Source organism: Falco peregrinus, chromosome 13, assembly GCF_023634155.1.
Source record: "Falco peregrinus isolate bFalPer1 chromosome 13, bFalPer1.pri, whole genome shotgun sequence".
Taxonomy (NCBI): Eukaryota; Metazoa; Chordata; class Aves; order Falconiformes; family Falconidae; genus Falco; species Falco peregrinus.
Genome location: NC_073733.1, coordinates 24,307,392 through 24,324,740, shown reverse-complemented (window position 1 = coordinate 24,324,740; position 17,349 = coordinate 24,307,392). Strand labels below are relative to the sequence as shown.

At 43.0% G+C, this 17,349-nt stretch overlaps 1 protein-coding gene across 3 annotated transcripts; it reads right to left on the bottom strand.

Moving 5' to 3' along the window:
- Position 1: 1 nt before the first annotated feature.
- On the bottom strand, positions 2-17,281 carry LOC101915364 (heat shock factor protein 3). 3 transcript variants are annotated; one of them, XM_055817781.1, is made up of 13 exons: positions 17,102-17,280; positions 15,808-15,916; positions 14,028-14,155; positions 10,483-10,607; positions 9,529-9,604; positions 8,735-8,796; positions 8,190-8,271; positions 7,774-7,907; positions 6,709-6,954; positions 5,435-5,540; positions 4,241-4,306; positions 3,014-3,080; positions 2-2,432 (listed from the first exon to the last, which is right to left on the bottom strand). In XM_055817781.1, exons 1-13 carry the CDS (start codon positions 17,210-17,212, stop codon positions 2,101-2,103), a joined length of 1,644 nt encoding a protein of 547 aa, XP_055673756.1. In that variant the 5' UTR covers positions 17,213-17,280; the 3' UTR covers positions 2-2,100. The 3 variants fall into 3 exon arrangements, with proteins under 3 accessions (XP_055673756.1, XP_055673758.1, XP_055673757.1); XM_055817783.1 differs by lacking the exon at positions 6,709-6,954 and having other exon boundaries at positions 17,102-17,281; XM_055817782.1 differs by lacking the exons at positions 9,529-9,604; positions 10,483-10,607 and having other exon boundaries at positions 17,102-17,281.
- Between the last annotated feature and the right edge of the window lie 68 nt (positions 17,282-17,349).

The window sequence follows — 17,349 nt, the reverse complement described above, 5'->3', positions numbered from 1 at the left end:
CTCAGATGCACAAGTTTTTATTTGCAGCTTTCTTAAGCCTTGGTTACTTAACCTCTTAAGAGAGAAAGTGTATTAAAAAACTATTATGCAATCCGATCAAATATCTGATGGTGAGATGCACTGAGATCAGAGGACTCGATGATGCAAGAACACGACAGTAATCCTTAACAGGAACTACACTTCAGTCTAACCTGTGCAGGAAGTCAAGAGTTAGAGAAGATCAGTCTTTCAAAGAACTTGTCTGCACTGTGCTGTCAAAACAGCACAGAAGAGTCTGTTTTAGTTACTGTTGCACTGCTGGCAAAATTGAAGCCTTTGGCAAGATATTAAAAAATAAATCAAAACAAAACCAGAACCCAAGACAGAGATGCAATTCACTAATTTCCCCCTCTCTAACTCACAAAAACTTGAGACTATTCAGCCCTTTTGTCTCAAGAAATAAGCAAAAGAAAGACTGGAAAAAGCTAGAATAAGACATACTTGACAAAAGGTAATTCAAAAGATACAAACATGAAGGGTAACAAGGTAAAGAATAGTTATACAAGCATGGGAATAAAGTGACAGTGGGGAGGCATTACACATACACACACCGTAGCAAGATCCTCCTCTGCAAGCAGAAGATTTGACAATGAAGCACAAATCTAACTAAGGCCAGCATAGATAACATGCGTTACCTAACAGGCTTCAGAATATCAAATTACCTTGGATTCTTGAATACAAAAGAACTCCAAACTTATTAGTTCAGACACTTTGGAGAGAACAAAGCCCATAGGTAGCCTGCATTCCTAAAACTGAAAAAAATTTCAAGTAATTGCACTGGTAGAAATATCATGTGATATTACATAATGGGTTTTCTACCTGCCTCCAGGCCTCTTCTAGCCCCAGCAGCTTTGTATCCCTACAGCAAATTTCAGGTTGGTGTGGGCTACGAACTGGGGATCAGTGAAGGAGAACTTGCTATTCCACTGACACCAGGGCCTGATGTCTACATTACAGTTGCGCAAAGAAGTTAGGAAAACAGTGTAGAAAGGGATTTTAGGGAAAGATTTTTTTGATTAAACAAGCACTAGTTTTTGTAATTCACTGTCAAAGGACTCAAATGCATCTGGTTAATGTAGCTTTAACATTCCACAAGCAGAAAATGCAGCAAGAAGTCCGGTGTTCATATATAGTCAGATAGACAAGCAGCTACTGCAAGCAGAAGAGAAATCTTAAATGTCGATGCAAGTTACCCCATGACTCCTTTTCTTTTTACCCCCCTCTCATTTTAAGGGCAGCTGCTAGACTTCGCTAGACACGAATCAGTTCTACTCAAAATTTCTGAGGACACGTGACCTGTGAGTTAGGTGCAAGTTATCCTAGAAGAACTGCCATGCAATGTGCATGAAAAATCAGCATTATGCAGGGTGGCAAACACTTCCTACCACAACACCTACAATCCATGGCAATGGATGTGTGTTAGCATGTTAAAAAGTAATATTCCACAGTTAAACTGTAATTTTCCATAGGAAAAATGTTCCCTGTACCTAGGAGCAAATCTAGGATTACGAAAGTGATCTAAGCAGATGCAAACAATTGCAGCCATAAACTATCAAAAAAGAAATCTCAAATTAAAACCAACATTTTTTAAAAAATATCTTAATTCCAAACAGTAGACAAGCCACCTACTGAAACAGGCTCTCAGAAAGAGTAAACCCCATGTTTAAAATATTACACACCACATTACTATCCAGCTAATTAAAAAAAAATCCCAAACCAAAAATTCAACAAAAAAACCCAGCCAAACTTTACCAACAGGATACAAACAGATTTCCTCTTGCAATAAGGATATCGGATAAAAAGTTACAGAACACATAGCGGTACATTTACAGGGAGGTTGTTCTTCCTCCTGCCCAGTGCCTTCATTCTCACCAGCTCTTGCTTTGAGCTTGTTCTCAGTTTTTCCAGATGTGCTCTTTGCTTGTAGAAAGAGAACTTTCTTTTGCCTATACAGAATATGGCACCCAGGAAGCAGGTAAGGAGGGAAGTCAAACTTCTCGTGGATCCATTTCTTTGTTGTCTGTGTCACCTCACTAAGCCAGTTACAGATGTTACGTAAGTTCAAGAAGTTTCTATCTCAGAAGCGTCTTCTATGAAGTTAGCAACAGGACTGAGGAGCAAGAGTGGAAACAGTTTATATTCTCCATTCCCATCTTCTGAGAGGAGAGGTGGATCACCCATTCCCAGAGTGTCCAGAGGCTCAGCCTGGCTTACTGGAGCTGCTAGTGGCAAGACAGTTCCACTACCTGATGGAGAATGAACAGCAGTTTTCTCCTCCAGGGAGGGCAGCAGCAGGTCTTTCAGATCCTCTGTCTTCCCCGCAGCTTCACTTGAAGGTACTTCTTCAAATAATGAAAGCAGAGGATTGGCCCTGTACTGTATCAGCTGCATATCTAAGGGAAAACAAACAGTTTAAACTCCAGGCTCCTGTGTCACATAAGTGAAGGCTTCTATTCAAGACATGGAAAACTGGAGAGGCTGCTTCAAAACTTGGTTTGCTAAAGTAAACCATACAGCTGAGCTCTGACAGACTACCTCCACAGCTACAAGAGTGGAGTGAAGGCTCCTGCGTTGGTTAAGATCAGTACCTGAAGCACACTCCAAGCCCCTAATACACATGGCGTGCAATGGCAACACTGAAGTAGTAATGAGTAGCACTGCATGTGTGGGGGCTGCAGCCCGTATAGGAGAGATACTTCCACACGGATGTTTGCAATTCTGCTCCCTATTGTGGCACTCTGTCACGTATAACAGAAATGAAGTGGTTAACACCAACGTGGGGCATAGGATGGGGCCTCTTAAGACTGAGGCACAGCTTCACCAAGATCAGAGAAACATCCCAGCCTTCACAAAAATTTTAAGTCCAGACCAAAGAAGGAGATAAACCATACACAGGCTACAAAAATTCCATTTCAAAACACAGTTTTGGAAGAGTTTGGAGCCGTCACAGCTCTCAGTGTTCCTTCTTGCTCACCTTTGCTTCCTGCTGTTTCTCTCTCACTTGCTCCCAGATCTTCGGTGCTCTCTGCCAAGTTTGCAATCTGAAGCAAAACGGACAGAGAATAAGACAGAATGCTTAACAACAATAACAACAAAATCCAAGTCTTCACCGATTGGTTAACAAAATTAAAGGTAAAAGGAGGAGGGAAGAGAAACGCAACAGCTGACCAATGAGCCCACTGTTGCACATGAGGGCCAGCAAGCAGCAGCTCTCAGAAGGTGGCACAGTGAAATACAAACTTAACTTACTAAAGCCAAACAAGCTTCTGACTAGGAAATATCAATTTTACCTCCCAAACCAGAAGCTTTTATTAAAGTCTGTCTTGTTGGAATAATTATATTGATGAAATCATGTGTTAAATTTTGCAAGCACTGCTTGAACACAGCTGCATTTAACCCCAGTTGTAGTCTAAGCTCTTATGACTGGGAAGTCCTAGTTGAAGTATTATTTCAGGACTACAAAATAAATGACACTTGCAAGGCTTTTTTAAAACATGAGTCAATTTTAGGAACCAGACCAGGAGAAATAAATTTGCACTGAACTTTTGTATGTCCTCTGAGGAAATTTCAAACAGCTGTGTTCGGAATAAATACAGTATATTGCATTATATTTTTCATTTAGAACTTTTCCTTCGGTCTTCAGACAGACTAAAGACACACAATCTCATCTGAACTGTAACCCCAGACCTAGTTATTACTTGGCTGAAAGACATCATGGGAATCCCTGAGGCTAGGAGAAACAAGCCAAGAAGCTGTTCTCACACGCTTACACCAAAAGACGACAAGATTTTCTAGCCTCCTCATTCTAAACAGAAAGTACAGAAGTAACAGGAGTAAAAGAAATCCTCAACATAGACAGTTGGTCAAACAGACACTAGTTTGTTTCCCTCTTCCTTATGTTCTCGGTTTTATCCAGAAAGCAAAGAACACATTATCCAAAGTGAAGTGGCAGTTTAAATCAGCCCACTGAGTGTGTATTACTGCAGCTAGGAACGTAAGACTTGAGGTTACCTTGAGAACTCTCTTAAAGTCATATATGCCAGCTGTGATAACAGAAAACATTAAGTCAGCATGACTAGATAAAATGGCAGTTTCACCCCGTGCCATCAATCCAGTCCCTCCCCTCAAACTGCATCAGTCACAACTCAGCTCTCAATATCGTATTAACACTCCCTATCATAGAAGCAAATCTTACTCTTACATTTTCCATACCAGAGGAAGTTTCCATCAAGTTCATATCCAGGGCTGGCAGCTCAGGATTAAGTGTCTGAAAATAAAAACAGACCATATGTCATATAATAAGGCCCTTAAAACAAAACTTCTGAGAGCTCCTGAAAGGACAGCAGGATCCAGCACACCACTCCATCCACTCAAGCCCAGGGAAGGCTCCTCCACAGGCCTACAGCAAGATCCTTTCATCCAGTGGCAGTAAACTGAGGTCACAGGAGAAAAGGACACCATATTTCCCAGTGATGCCAGGTATATGGCTCAGTTTCATTCTGTATTGGGTATGGCTGAGCCCCAAAGCACCCTCACAGTGCTGTGCTTGTATTGGTAGCTAGAAAGGAGAACACACCAGGGCTTTGGCTACATGGCTGAGCAGTGCTGCACAGCACTGTGGGCTGTCTCTCCGATCTTCCCCCCCACCAGTAGGCTGGCGGGGGGAAGATCTGGGAGTGGGCATAGCCAGGACAGCTGACCAAAAGTGACCAAAGGGACATTCCATACCACATGATATCTGCTTAGAAATAAAAGCTAAGAGAATGGAGGAGCAAGGGAGCGGCGGGTATTTGTTATTTACGACGTTTGTCTTCTGGAGCAACCGCTACAGGTACTGAAGCTCTGCTGCTTGGAAAGTGGCTGAAAATTGCCTGCTGAGGGGAAGTAGAGAATAACATCTTTTGTTCCACGTGTGCAACTTTTTGCTATTGCTTCATTAAACTGCCTTTATCTTGACCCACAGGGTTTTTTTTCCCCATCTGATATTCTCCTCCTCATTCTGCTGAGGGGAGTGATAGAACTGCTTGGTGGTCACCTGGCATCCAGCCAAGGTCAACCCACCACACATTCCATATCATAATGCATAATCAAACACATAATCAGGATGTGATGATATGTGACAAGGCTTGAGAAGAAGTGGATCAAATTTTTTCCTCCCCCCACCCTTGAGTTATGTAGAACAGAAATACTTTATGAACTGAAAAGGGCTCTCAATGTTACCTTGTACATTGTTAGATATCTAGAATGACTACGTACCATTCCATCCATAACGATTTGCTTTTCGGGATTTCCCCGCATTTTGCCCATTGACAACATGGAATAAACCAGTAAAATGTCACGATGCAACCTCATCAGTATTTTTCAGAAATCAGAAAAAAATTGCGGAAACACTCACATCACTGAAAGCTTCAGAACCAAAGTTATACTGCTTCCCAGATAACATTGCTTGAAGCTCTTCAAGGCTGGCATCAATGCAATTAAGAAAATCCTGAATTTCTTCTCTAAAAAGACAAAATCATATAGTACTGTAAGAAACAGTTGGCAGTCATGACCTTCTTTTGCCCCACAAAGCAGGTTGCTAACAACACAGAATAGCTTAATGTAAATGAATGAAACTGCATTCCTGTAGCACAGTCCAAATCTTTGAAGGACAGGTACAAGGAAGACTATCTGAACAACAAGTGTAATAATAGCTATCATATCGAAAAGCAGTTCCTCCTTCCATGCCTACTTCCTCCTTCTTTTTAATATCTTTTGAATGTTTTCAGATCCCAGCCTATATAACAGTATCTGTTTAAACTAAGGTCTGATGGCTTTCACCTGGGGGCAATAAATGATAAGCAAAGGGCTGGAAATATTTCAAATCTGAATGAACACTACCGATTTTGAAACATCAGATTGTTGCCAAATTGTACACCATTTTCAAGGACGGTGGGCAGGATGCAAGGGACAGTGAATTAAATTGTAAGGAAGCTTCATGCGTGGCACCAGTACTGAGCTTCTCGCTGTGCTGCAAGCCACCTCTGATACTGGAACACCCTGCTATGAGCAACAGACAGTTCCAAGGCATCGCTCACATGCTGCGATGCCAGCGAGGTAAGGTACCACAGGGCCTGCAGATTACGCCAAGTGCTGTGACACATCATCTCCGTACTTCCCACCTGAAGTTAACCACAGCAGAAGAGCTATCAGGAGGAAGAACTTAATTTTGTTCCTTGATCCAGCTCATGCTGCAGCCACAGAAATGACGGCACTGATAAAGCTCAGGGGCCACTACCACTGATACAAATCCATATTCAGCTCTCAGAAACAAAGCAGTGCACAGGGTCCTCCTGAAGTCACTCCCCTGGATCTGTGGCTTGGCAGCACATGGCAGTGCCAGCAGTTAGCATTACAAGGGCTGCTGTGACAGACTGACCCCACCAGTCCTCAGACTGATGTATCCCAAGTCTGGCATGCTCACTCAGAGATGTGACAGATGAGCTTGCCCCGCTTTTGATGCTAACACTTGTCTTTTTCAAGATTTACTAATGAAGGGGCAGAAAATTCAGTTCATCAATGCCATTAAAAAAGCTAATTCCCTATATTTTGCTGAACGCATCCTCTAAAACCTTGACAGGGTCCCACGAGATGATGACAGCATAACAGTTTCCAGAAACAAGTTACTACCTGTCCAGTACAGGATCGTTTTGGTTTCCAGAATTGTTCTCATTCAAGATGGAGTCAATCACTGACACAGGGTCTTCTGGAGCATTAGGTTGTGGAGTATGGAGTTCCACAGCAACATTTCCTATCTCACTGGATTTGCTGACATCATTTATGTGAACTGGTGGAATAGGTTCTGCACAATTTAACTCATTTGACTGCAACACTTGACAAATAGGTAAGCCAGGATCCAGAGCTGCCTGTGTCTCTCTGAAAGACGACCCAAAGAGAAACAACACACAGGAGAATTCATCAACGTATTACTACTCATTTCAAGTTTAGTATCTCAAATCTTAATACCTAATAAGGTCAAGCCAGTCAAGAGTTTAAACAACCAACTCATCTCTAGAAAAAGAAGTGCCTTCCTAAAGGCAGATGAAGCATCTCTTGTTACAGGTTATACAGATAGCATGTAACAGAGCAAAAGACCCCATTTTGCCAGACCAAAAGCAGTGAAATTGCATATGGAAATCAGGTTGGAGGAAACTCCTAACCTTGTGTCTCTGGAAATAAAAGATCCTGAACTGGTCCATATTTCACTCTAAATGTTAACAACTAAATGGGTTTTCACAAGAATATGATGCCACACAAAAGAATGCCTCCCCTTCAGATATGCTTAGCATAGTATTAGAGACAGTAGTACTGAAACTGGAGACAAAACATCTTGATTTGTTTATTAGCAACCCATATACATTTTAGATTGTTTATTAGTAACCCATATATGCTTCCAGGTCCCTGTTTGGTGAAAAAATATGTGCTTACTTGTTGAATAGACAGAAAAGCCTCAGCAAATTGAACTTCAAGCACCAATCAGCCTGACAGGCCTTCAGGCACTCCTGAAGAGACACAAGCTCTTAAAAAGCTCCGCTGACCATGACCAATGCTATATGCTGTAAAAAAAGACAGCCTACAAACAGACCTGTCATGTGCAAATAGGCTGTTTCCCAGAATTCACACAGATCACTTACACTAATATAACCACCTGGTTAACAACTCGGGCATAAATACTTCCACGTCCTTTGAACGTACCTGGCTCTGTCACTTGTGTGTGCCACAGCAAGGAGACCATCGGTGGCATTTTCCAGGGTATCAGTGATATCTCGAATGATGAGACCAGTACCATTTCCATCCTCATCATCTGCATTATGTTCAGAAAAACCCATCTGCAGGATACAGCAAACAGTAAGTAAACCAAAAGGTCTGACTTTTTTTGATGTTGAAGCTCCATTCTTCTCGCAGGTTCTCTTTCCTGTTCAATTTCATCTTTGATGAGCTGCAGTGATTTGCATGATTTCACAGACAGAGCAATGCTTAATAAAGCTGCCCATTTCAAAATGGAGTGCACTGGATTATAAGATTAGGGTATTAATAGTTACAAGGGAGACTTTGAGACCACTGTACATCACCCTGTCCAACCCACTGTCTCTTTCCCCGGGAAGACTTACTGCTTGGCCACTCTCCACGGGTATGCGAACATACTGACGGCTGTATTTGGAAGGTGAAGCACCTGCGGCATCTGTTAGAGACCTAAGATAAAACACGGCTTTAGTATATGGTTGCACAGTCAAAAGCTGTAGCTATGTCAAATACATGCAGCAAGGGTAAGAGCCATCATTCTCCTACTTCTAAGAAAACTGGCGTTTGGAAATGTTTTTCAGTAAAGTTTACTGCAGGCAGGCTGCATTCTAAACACGCTTTTTCTTTTGAGTAAGTCACGTTTGAACATTTTGAAAGAGTTACCATTTCTGACAATTGTGCCCTTCAAAATTTAAAGTGTGTATATATTCTCTTTCCCCCCATTTTTTTAGTGACAAAAAAGAGGAAATCTTTATTCCATGCTTTATTCCACTTCCATCAGCTTTCTCAAGTGTGAATATACAAGTGATAAAAATGTTCTTCATCCACTTTAAGAAAATTATCTTGCTTCCAGAAGCTGATTTATACCTCTAATTCACATCTGATGCTGTTTTGTGACCTATCCAGTAATTACCTCTTTCTTTTGACCCCAACAATATAATTTCCTCGCATCAAACTTAGTATAAATTGAAGAATCTAAAAAGGAAAAACAAAAAAATAGTAAGTGGTCAGCACAGTAATCCTAACATTAAATTATTAATTCATATTTTACTACAAAATTATGCAGTTATGTGACTGAAGTTAATAGGTAAATTAAAAATCCATTTGTATTCATGTCTTAAACCCCAAAATGATAGTTACAAATATCATTGAAAGATAAACCCACTTGGACAGTTTTGGTTTTTAAAAAAATGTAATACAACACCTCAAGTCACTAGAGGATTCCAGACCAGAAAGAGCTGAGGGTTAAACCAGAGAAAATTTGTTCCAGTACAGAAATTCCTATAGTTTCTGGGTTCCAAGTTGACTTCTTGAGCGGTCTAAGTCTGTCTTGATCCAAGATCTTTCACAGACTCCATTCCATGTCCCTGCCATCTTTTGTTTTAGGCTCCGGTTGCTATGCTCTGCCCTCCAGCCCCACATTTACTCGAGGTCAGCTTGATTTACCGATTTCTCTCCAGATAAGATTCACTGAGAATTCAAACCCACTGAAATCCTTTTTACTATGACTTTTCCTTAGTACTCTGCTCATGGTTCTTTGCCGTGCTACTTCTAGGACACTCAGGAACTGTGAACATTTTATGTATGCTGTATTAATATAGCCTGTTCAGCTCTGTGTCATTTGTCATTCTACATAAGCAAAGAATGCCATCAGGTATCACAGAGGCAGGAATAAGGATGGTAGCACTGAAGATGCTGCAATGGTACCTTAGACAGCAGCTTCTGTTGTTGACTGTGCTTCTGCCTTAGAACTGCCACTTCTTTCCACAGGGCCTTATTTTCTCTGCAATGCAGAATAAATCAGAAGACAGAGGATGAACAGAGTTTACTTCATATGCTTTAGTTTTACACCTTTCAAACTTTCACAGCACCTTGCAGGACCAATGGCAACATTCCTTCCATGGATAACTAACAATCAGTTAATCTGATCCACTACTATAAACTCTGTGTTAAATTAACTCCATTTTCCATCAGGCAGGACCAAACAGTCACTAATAAGGACATTCTCATCCTCCACTGCTCCACCAACAATCTTCATCTGAGGTACTCCTTCAAAGCCTCAAAGCCTTAGAATAAAGACCTGGTGTTTGGAAACAGGCTGCATGTAACAGACCACCTCAGAACAGTTTCACACTTTGTGTTTGAAGGGTTTGGGTATTTTTTTTGTTGGTTGGTTGTTTTTTTTTTTAAAGGAACAGAGGGTATGGCGTGATAGTATCTCCTGAACTTTGGTTGATACTTGCTTGCATACCAATGATCTGAATGAATTACCAGTGCCAGTTCAAAAAGGATCTGAGGGAACAGAGATGACGATGTGCAAAATACACTTCCAAATAGAAAGAAAACCAAAGACTTAATTCTCCCTCACTGCATCTACATCACCCTGTTTTGTGTTTAGAAAAGGAAATGCTTTGATAGCCCTAAAAATCTACCACAGGTGACAGCAACCAAAATGAAATCTCAAGATAGTCAACAAACTCCCAGTCTTAATCTCTGGTCTGTAACTGCATTATAAACACAAACAAGATTCAGAATGTTTTGTGGGGTGGAATAGTGATTCTTAGGAAAAAAAAAAAAGTCCAGTTCAAATGAAACCCACATTTACAGTCAAGTTCCATTAGATATAAGCAACATTCAACGTGTAAGTGCCTCAGAGTCTACCTCTTCATGTTAGCCAATCTGACATCCATGTTGTTCTGCTGCTCTCTCATTTCCTGGACTTCAGAGAGTACTTTGTGCAAATCCTCCGTACAGACCTTGAGGTCCTCAGTTCTTACTGCAGATACCTAAAATGGGACCAGGTTATAGATGTTTTACTACAAACGTTGCCTTGCATACTCCTTTCTGCAGGACCAGTGTTCTTAGTCTGTAGAAGAACAGGTACAAGCTCTACTAAAAGACTAGGTAACGCTATTGCTTTTATGGATCACAAGACACTGCAATTGCTATAGACAGCAGTCCTTAGGACAGTCCTACAACGTGTGAAAAAACAAAATGTCAATGAAAACGTGAGATTAGCACTTTGTACATGTAGACAGCAGATTCACTGTTTTAATTCACGATAAAAACCTACTGCTGACTGAAAACAGCCTTCCTTAGGGGGTTCTCTGACAGGTCTGGTGACAGCTTGCCCTCTGTGTCGAACACTAAGACACCAGCTAAAAACAATGGCATTTAGCCTTGATAGTGGAGCAAGACCAAGATGGTCATATTCCTTTTACGTGTGGGTAAATCTGCCATCACAAGAGTAATAAATTTCCATTAAGTTACTGGGGGAGCGAGGAGGAGGTGTCTAATTAGATGCATCCTACTCGATTTGAAAATTTGTCCCACACCACCTGAATTGCAGATTCACATATTAGTGTTTCCTTTATTACCTCTCTGCTCAGTGACATTCCAAAATTATGTAGACTTGTCTCCAGAAAGTCATGAGTCCAAACTGCTTCTCTGCCCAAGAAGAATCCATGAACGCCACCTCCTCAGACGATGGTGAAAGAGTCATCAGAAAGCACAAAGCTCACCCTCTCCTCTCCACACTTCCATATTAAAAATCTTCCAATTCCTTCAGCAACTCTCTCTGAAGTGGTGGCACTGATGGCTAACGCACAACTCAGGATTTTGAAAAAGACAGGTCTGGTGCATCATACGTCTGAATGACATGCCCAGGTTTGTGGGCAAAATTTTAAAAAACATTTAGCCAAATACTGGCCGTAACTGACCACACAGAGCTGCACCAGAAACCCACCAGACATCCCAGCCAACCTACTGCTTGCTATGGTTTTTCTTATTATTCTATTAAATTCCAAAGGGGAGGTGAAAGCATCCAGGATCAGCCTGCTGAAGTGCTGGATAAATTCCCTGCAGGTAGGCTCACAGACCCTTTTTTTAAAGGAGAACGTGATGGCCAGAAATGGACTTATGGTCTTATAAAATAATATCACATCACCTCATGATGAAACAGAACATACCTGTTATGTAATCACTCCACAGAAATAACTACCTGCCTTCTTCACATAATCCAGTATTACAAAGGATGGACTGAACGGCCTGACAGTTCTCCTCTCTGTCTACATTTTTAGACGTTTCATTGCAGATAATACCTTATGCTAAGGTACACGAGCTGTATCCCAAACAAAATTCATGGTCATCTGATTTCTCTTCAGCATGCCACCTCTCCATGGGGAAGACACGTAAAAGATGCAGACCGCAGGTGGAAATTTCAAATGCAGTTAGCCTGCCTCTAAAGAAAAGGGCTAAACTAAAACATTCTGCCCAAGTGCAAGGAGTTGCTGTCTTCAGAGTCTCTAACTAGATAATAAGGGTGTCAAGACTGAAGCACGCGAGCAGAGCTAACAGTAAAAGGCAGTACATAAAGGAAGTCCTGCATCCAAACCGGCAGTCCTGTTAGAGGCTTGAAATCCAGTTTACAGCAAGTGCTGAACTATGACTCTGTTCCAGTCCAGACAGTATGTCGTGGTTTAACCCCAGCTGGTAACTAAGTGCCATGCAGCTGCTTGCTTGCTCACTTCCACCCTCCTGCCCCGGTCCCACTGAGGGATGGGGAGGAGAACCAGGAAGGAATGTAAAACTTGAGGGTTGAGATAAGACCAATTTAAAAATTAAAATAAAATAAAGAAATCCCCAATAATAACGACAATTATAATGAAAAGGAGGGAGAAGGGGAGAGGAATAAAATCCAAAGGGAAGGGATAAAAAACCCCAAGTGATGCACAATTGCTCACCACTCACTGAGCAATGCCCAGCCACTCCCCCTGCACCAATCCCACCCGCCCAGCCAACTCCCCTCAGTCTATATACCGAGTATGACATTCTAAGGTATGGAATTATTCCTTTGGCCAGCTGGGATCAACCGTCCTGGCTGTGTCCCCTCCCAGCTTCTTGTGCCCCTCCAGCCTTCTCCCTGGCAATGCCTAAGAAACTGAAAAGTCCTTGACTTTGTATAAACATTAATTACCCAGCAACAACCAAAACCATCAGTGTGCTATCAATGCTGTTCTCAAGCCAATCCAAACCACAGCACTGCACCAGCTACTGAGAAGAAAATTAACTCCATCCCAGCTGAAATCAGGACACAATAAAAGAGCAAGAAAAACTAATGCACATTTTCCAAAAAAATCACTAACATTTCCTGCACAACAAAGAATACGTTTCACCACTCTATTTAAAAGTTTCATATGAATGTGCTTGGCACTAACTAGAGTTAGTCCTTTTGTCTTTCCATCGAGAATACTCCACCCAGTGCAACACTCCTGGGATACATGGAGCCATGCACAACATCATCAGCTGGCAGCCCCATACCAGCAAGCAAGGTGTGCAAGCCAAGACAAGTCAGCGATTACAGCATCTGGGAAGAGCACAGGCCTGAGTCAGAGAAGCAACTGTACAACTATATTTAATCAATTGTGATTCTGAGCAGAGACAGCTCAGTGAAGAATCAATCAAAACACAATTGTGACTCTCAAGCCTACCCTTGTGCTTTTATTAACTTGGGTAATGTAGGTACCACATTATGACATTCTAAAGAAAAGATTTTGCAGTTCAAATGTCAACATGATGTATCACAATATGCTCTTTCCCTGGTAGCCAGCATATTATGGGCTGTAATGTGCCAACAGAGGGTAAATACCGGTGCAGAAACAGGTTAGGCAAGTCCTGAATGTACAAAAGAAAACTGAAAAGCGCTAATAAAAATGTAGCTTAGTGGCAACATAGTTTTGGAGGAACAATGTAATTTATGCAAACTCACCCAAATGAACTGATTACCTATGCCCTTGCTAATTTTCAATGAGCACGAAAAGGGAATGTATTTTCTTTTACTTCTTTTACTTTGTGACTCTTTCCAACTCTGCTGTGATGGCAGAATGGAAGACCATGCTAAACTATAATTGGGTACCTAAACTCTCTGCGGAAAAAGGGCTCTAATCTGACAGCTATGAAGAATGTGTTCCTACTCTAGTTGCTAAATAACTGCAGGGTGTGTTTTGTCTAAGAGCTGGCAGGAGGAGGCCAAACCAAGGATTAGCCTGGCACTCAGGAAGGAGTTACAAAGGGTTGCATCATGATGCACAACCTTGGTTCCCATGGAATTTATTGGCTGTGAAGTGTCTGAAACCCATGGAGATGCTCTTGATAAGCTACTTTTCATAACAAAGTGAAGTATTCACGTATTCATGCTTAGACTGTACCTTGCGCTTGATGTTTTCCAGTAAATGTGCCTTCCCTTGCTTGAAGAAAGGGTGCTGGAACTCAATGACTGAGCTCTTCTCTGCTGTGATCATACCATTCTCCAGAGCAATCACCTTCCTGAAACCATCTGTGGAGAGGTATTAAATAAGTAATTTCTTTCAGTGCAAAGCTGAGTGTTAAAACACATAGCTAAAGAAAACCTCAAGGCTACTGAAATACCTACAGCACTAGTTACTGGGAGCAGAAACTATGAAAAATAGCCAAAGTAGCTTTTCTTCGTGGTGCTGAATGATTTGACTGCTCTGATCTTCAACAGCTAGAGAACACATGCACAATGCCATCAAATGACCTTGCAGGCTGTACGAACAGCATGCATGGCAGAAGTCAGCTATGTCTGCAAGCAAGACAGTGAAGTCCAAATAAACACAGTTAGTTAGAAGTGAGATGTATTAAGACATCCTGAATACAATTTTGTCCCAGTGGAAGCAGAGGAATGGCGCACCTTCCCTTTCGTGCCTATAATCCCAGACAACCACATATCAAAACAAACGCTGTCATGTACCACCAGGGTCTACAGAATAAAGTAAGGAAGAGAAGTTAGTTCTCAGCCTATGCAAACGCACACACGCGGAGTACTTTCTCCACACCAGACTGCCTCCATGAAGTAAGACATTGCTGGCTTTGTTTCTGTCACTGCTTCAAGTACTACGGAGTAGACGCAAAATACAGTTGACAGACCGCTCCATCCCTCTCCTCCTTCAAGTTTGTAACATAGTTAATGTATTTCAGTTTCACTGCACTATGATTAGAAAACTTTACTTGAAGCTAGTATAGGTCCAGCAGGAAAAGGAGGCTGCCATCGCATTGCATCTCTCATAGCAATATTTGCATTTTAGTGTTTATCCTTGCTACAAGGCAATTGACAATTGTTTGTTTGCATTATCCTTTGACACTCAAGTGATGGAGTCTCAACACTTGACACAAACAACAGCATCCACCCTGTGTCAAGAGGCTAAATGTATGCTTTCTCTATCATGTCTGACAGTATCTAAATAGGCACCAGCTAGAGAGACTAGGCAAACCTAGTGGGCAAGGACAGAGACTCCTCCTCCTTACTCTGAATTGCAATATTAAATGAGGTGGCCATCTTCTATGAAGTTTGTACCTTCACTCAGCCCACAAGCTGTCTGCTGCAAAACAGCTGTTTCTGCTGTGTGCTGTGGCCCCACACATTGCACTGTATCTTTGAATTACTACCTCACTCCAGTTTCTTTGCCTGTACAAGTTGTACACATTACATACAGAATGCTACATGATGCTCACAAGTTGACCACAGAAAACACAATGAGAAATTTAGTCCAGCTCGATCCATCGGCATGACTAATCTTGTTTCAACACAGCAATGCAGGCAACAGCATGATCTAGGCAATTTTTTTCATATACTAGATGCATGGGCATAGATACAGCCTTTGCTCCTCTAGGTGAACATTCGTTCGTTGTTACCATTAATGCTACCCCTGGAGTGCACTGAACTCTACGCAAGCTTTAGGTACCAGCACATGAAACAATATTTTTACAGTTGTTGCTCAAAAGTACTCAGAGCTGAAACACAGAAAAAAAAAGGCTAAGCCAAGCTCTGCTGTCATTCTTCTCTTTTGCAAAGCAAGCTCAAGACCAGAATTCCACTTTTCAGGGATGAAAGACCCACTAAGTCAATTGGTTCATTTAAAGTAGCAATGAACTTGGCAGAAAGAATACGTAAGGACAGCTGATGCTTACACATGTTAAGTTGTCGTATGAAGCTGGAAATATTGTTGTGTTTGAAGTACTTGGGGAGTAGCTCCTTGGCAAACCTCTGCTCATCCAGAATGCAGAAGTTCTCACCATTCTAGGAAATAAGCAAAAGTAACAGTCAGAGAATAAGCACAGTTTTTCTAAGGTGTTGCTCATAAGATCAAAATCAACAGGGACAGTTTTTACAACAGGGAAAGGCAAAACACTCTGCAGAGGGAATTGTCTGCGTGAGCACTTCTGAGTACTTGGGACTGTACTAAAAAGTTTGCATCCAAAAAGATGGTTGGATGGAACACGTCTACTGAATGGGGTATTTTTTTAAAGCCTGGAGGTTTTGATCTCAATCCAAAGAAATATTGTTCTAAAACCCTGTGTATCTGCTGCTTTCTTCATCTACAGGAAACCTAAATGTTGCTCAAGCACAATGGAATTCATGCCACCGGAGGGCTTTTATCTGCTTTGATCAGTCTGCCCAGCTCCTGACGAGATTCTTCCATTGTACGTACTATGTCACCACTAAAAATAACAGAGCAACACTGCAGTTACTAAAAGTTCAGACCGCACTACCCAGCGGTGACCGAGGGTAACTGTGACACAAGCCATCTCAGATTGACTGTAGTATCAAGTTCAAACTTCCTGAAACCAGGCGGGTCTCTGTATCATTTTTGTGCTGTTCACATAGAGAACAAAAATCCTACGTCTCTTTCCATCTTTAGCCCTGTGAAGGCCAAGCCTCTGGAAAAAGTGAAGAAAATCCTACAGGTTAAAGAGTAAGAGGGGACAAAAATAAACTTGGGGTTTGTGCTGGACACCTCACTAGCCTGTAATGCGTGTAGCGTCCTGTGCCTGAGAGCTCACGGGGCCAGCCAGGCCGCTCTTCCCAATCTCAGGAGACAAAAATTAAAAGTTAATTACCTCTGACACTGTCTTTCCTACGGAGCACCACCACCCGGAGCTAAACGGGTGCCACCTGACATCTCCACGCCCGGGCGCGCTGCGCCGTTGCAACGCCCGATCAGGCGTGGGGGCCGCGCCGCCACCCGACGCGCTCCCGGCCTCTGCGGGGGGGACGGGCGGACACAGAGGGCCCTCCCCTGCCGCCAGCCTAGGTCCCGCTCCCCGCAGCGGGGCCGCCCCCCCCGCGCTACCCGCCCGGCCCCGCCGCTGCGGCCCGGCGCGTCCGGCACACCCCGGCCGGCCCCGCCGCCCCCCGCGGCCGCCTTCGCGCCCCGCCGGCAAGCAGCGCCCGGCCGGGCCACGGCCCCGCGGGCCACCTCACCCGGCTCCAGCAGATGACATCGTCGCTCTGTGGGTCCTCCACCAGCGCCCAGAGCTTGGCCAGGAAGCCGGGCACCGGAGGCGCACCGGCCAGCGCCGGCCCTTCCCTCATCCTCGGGCCGGGCCGCGCTCCCGTGCAACGGGCCAGGGCGGGCGGGGCAGGCAGCGGCGATCGTGACGCTACGCAGGGCGGGGCCTCCGGCGCGGAGAGCCCGCTGATTGGTGCACGACCCCTGGCCCCGCCCCCTC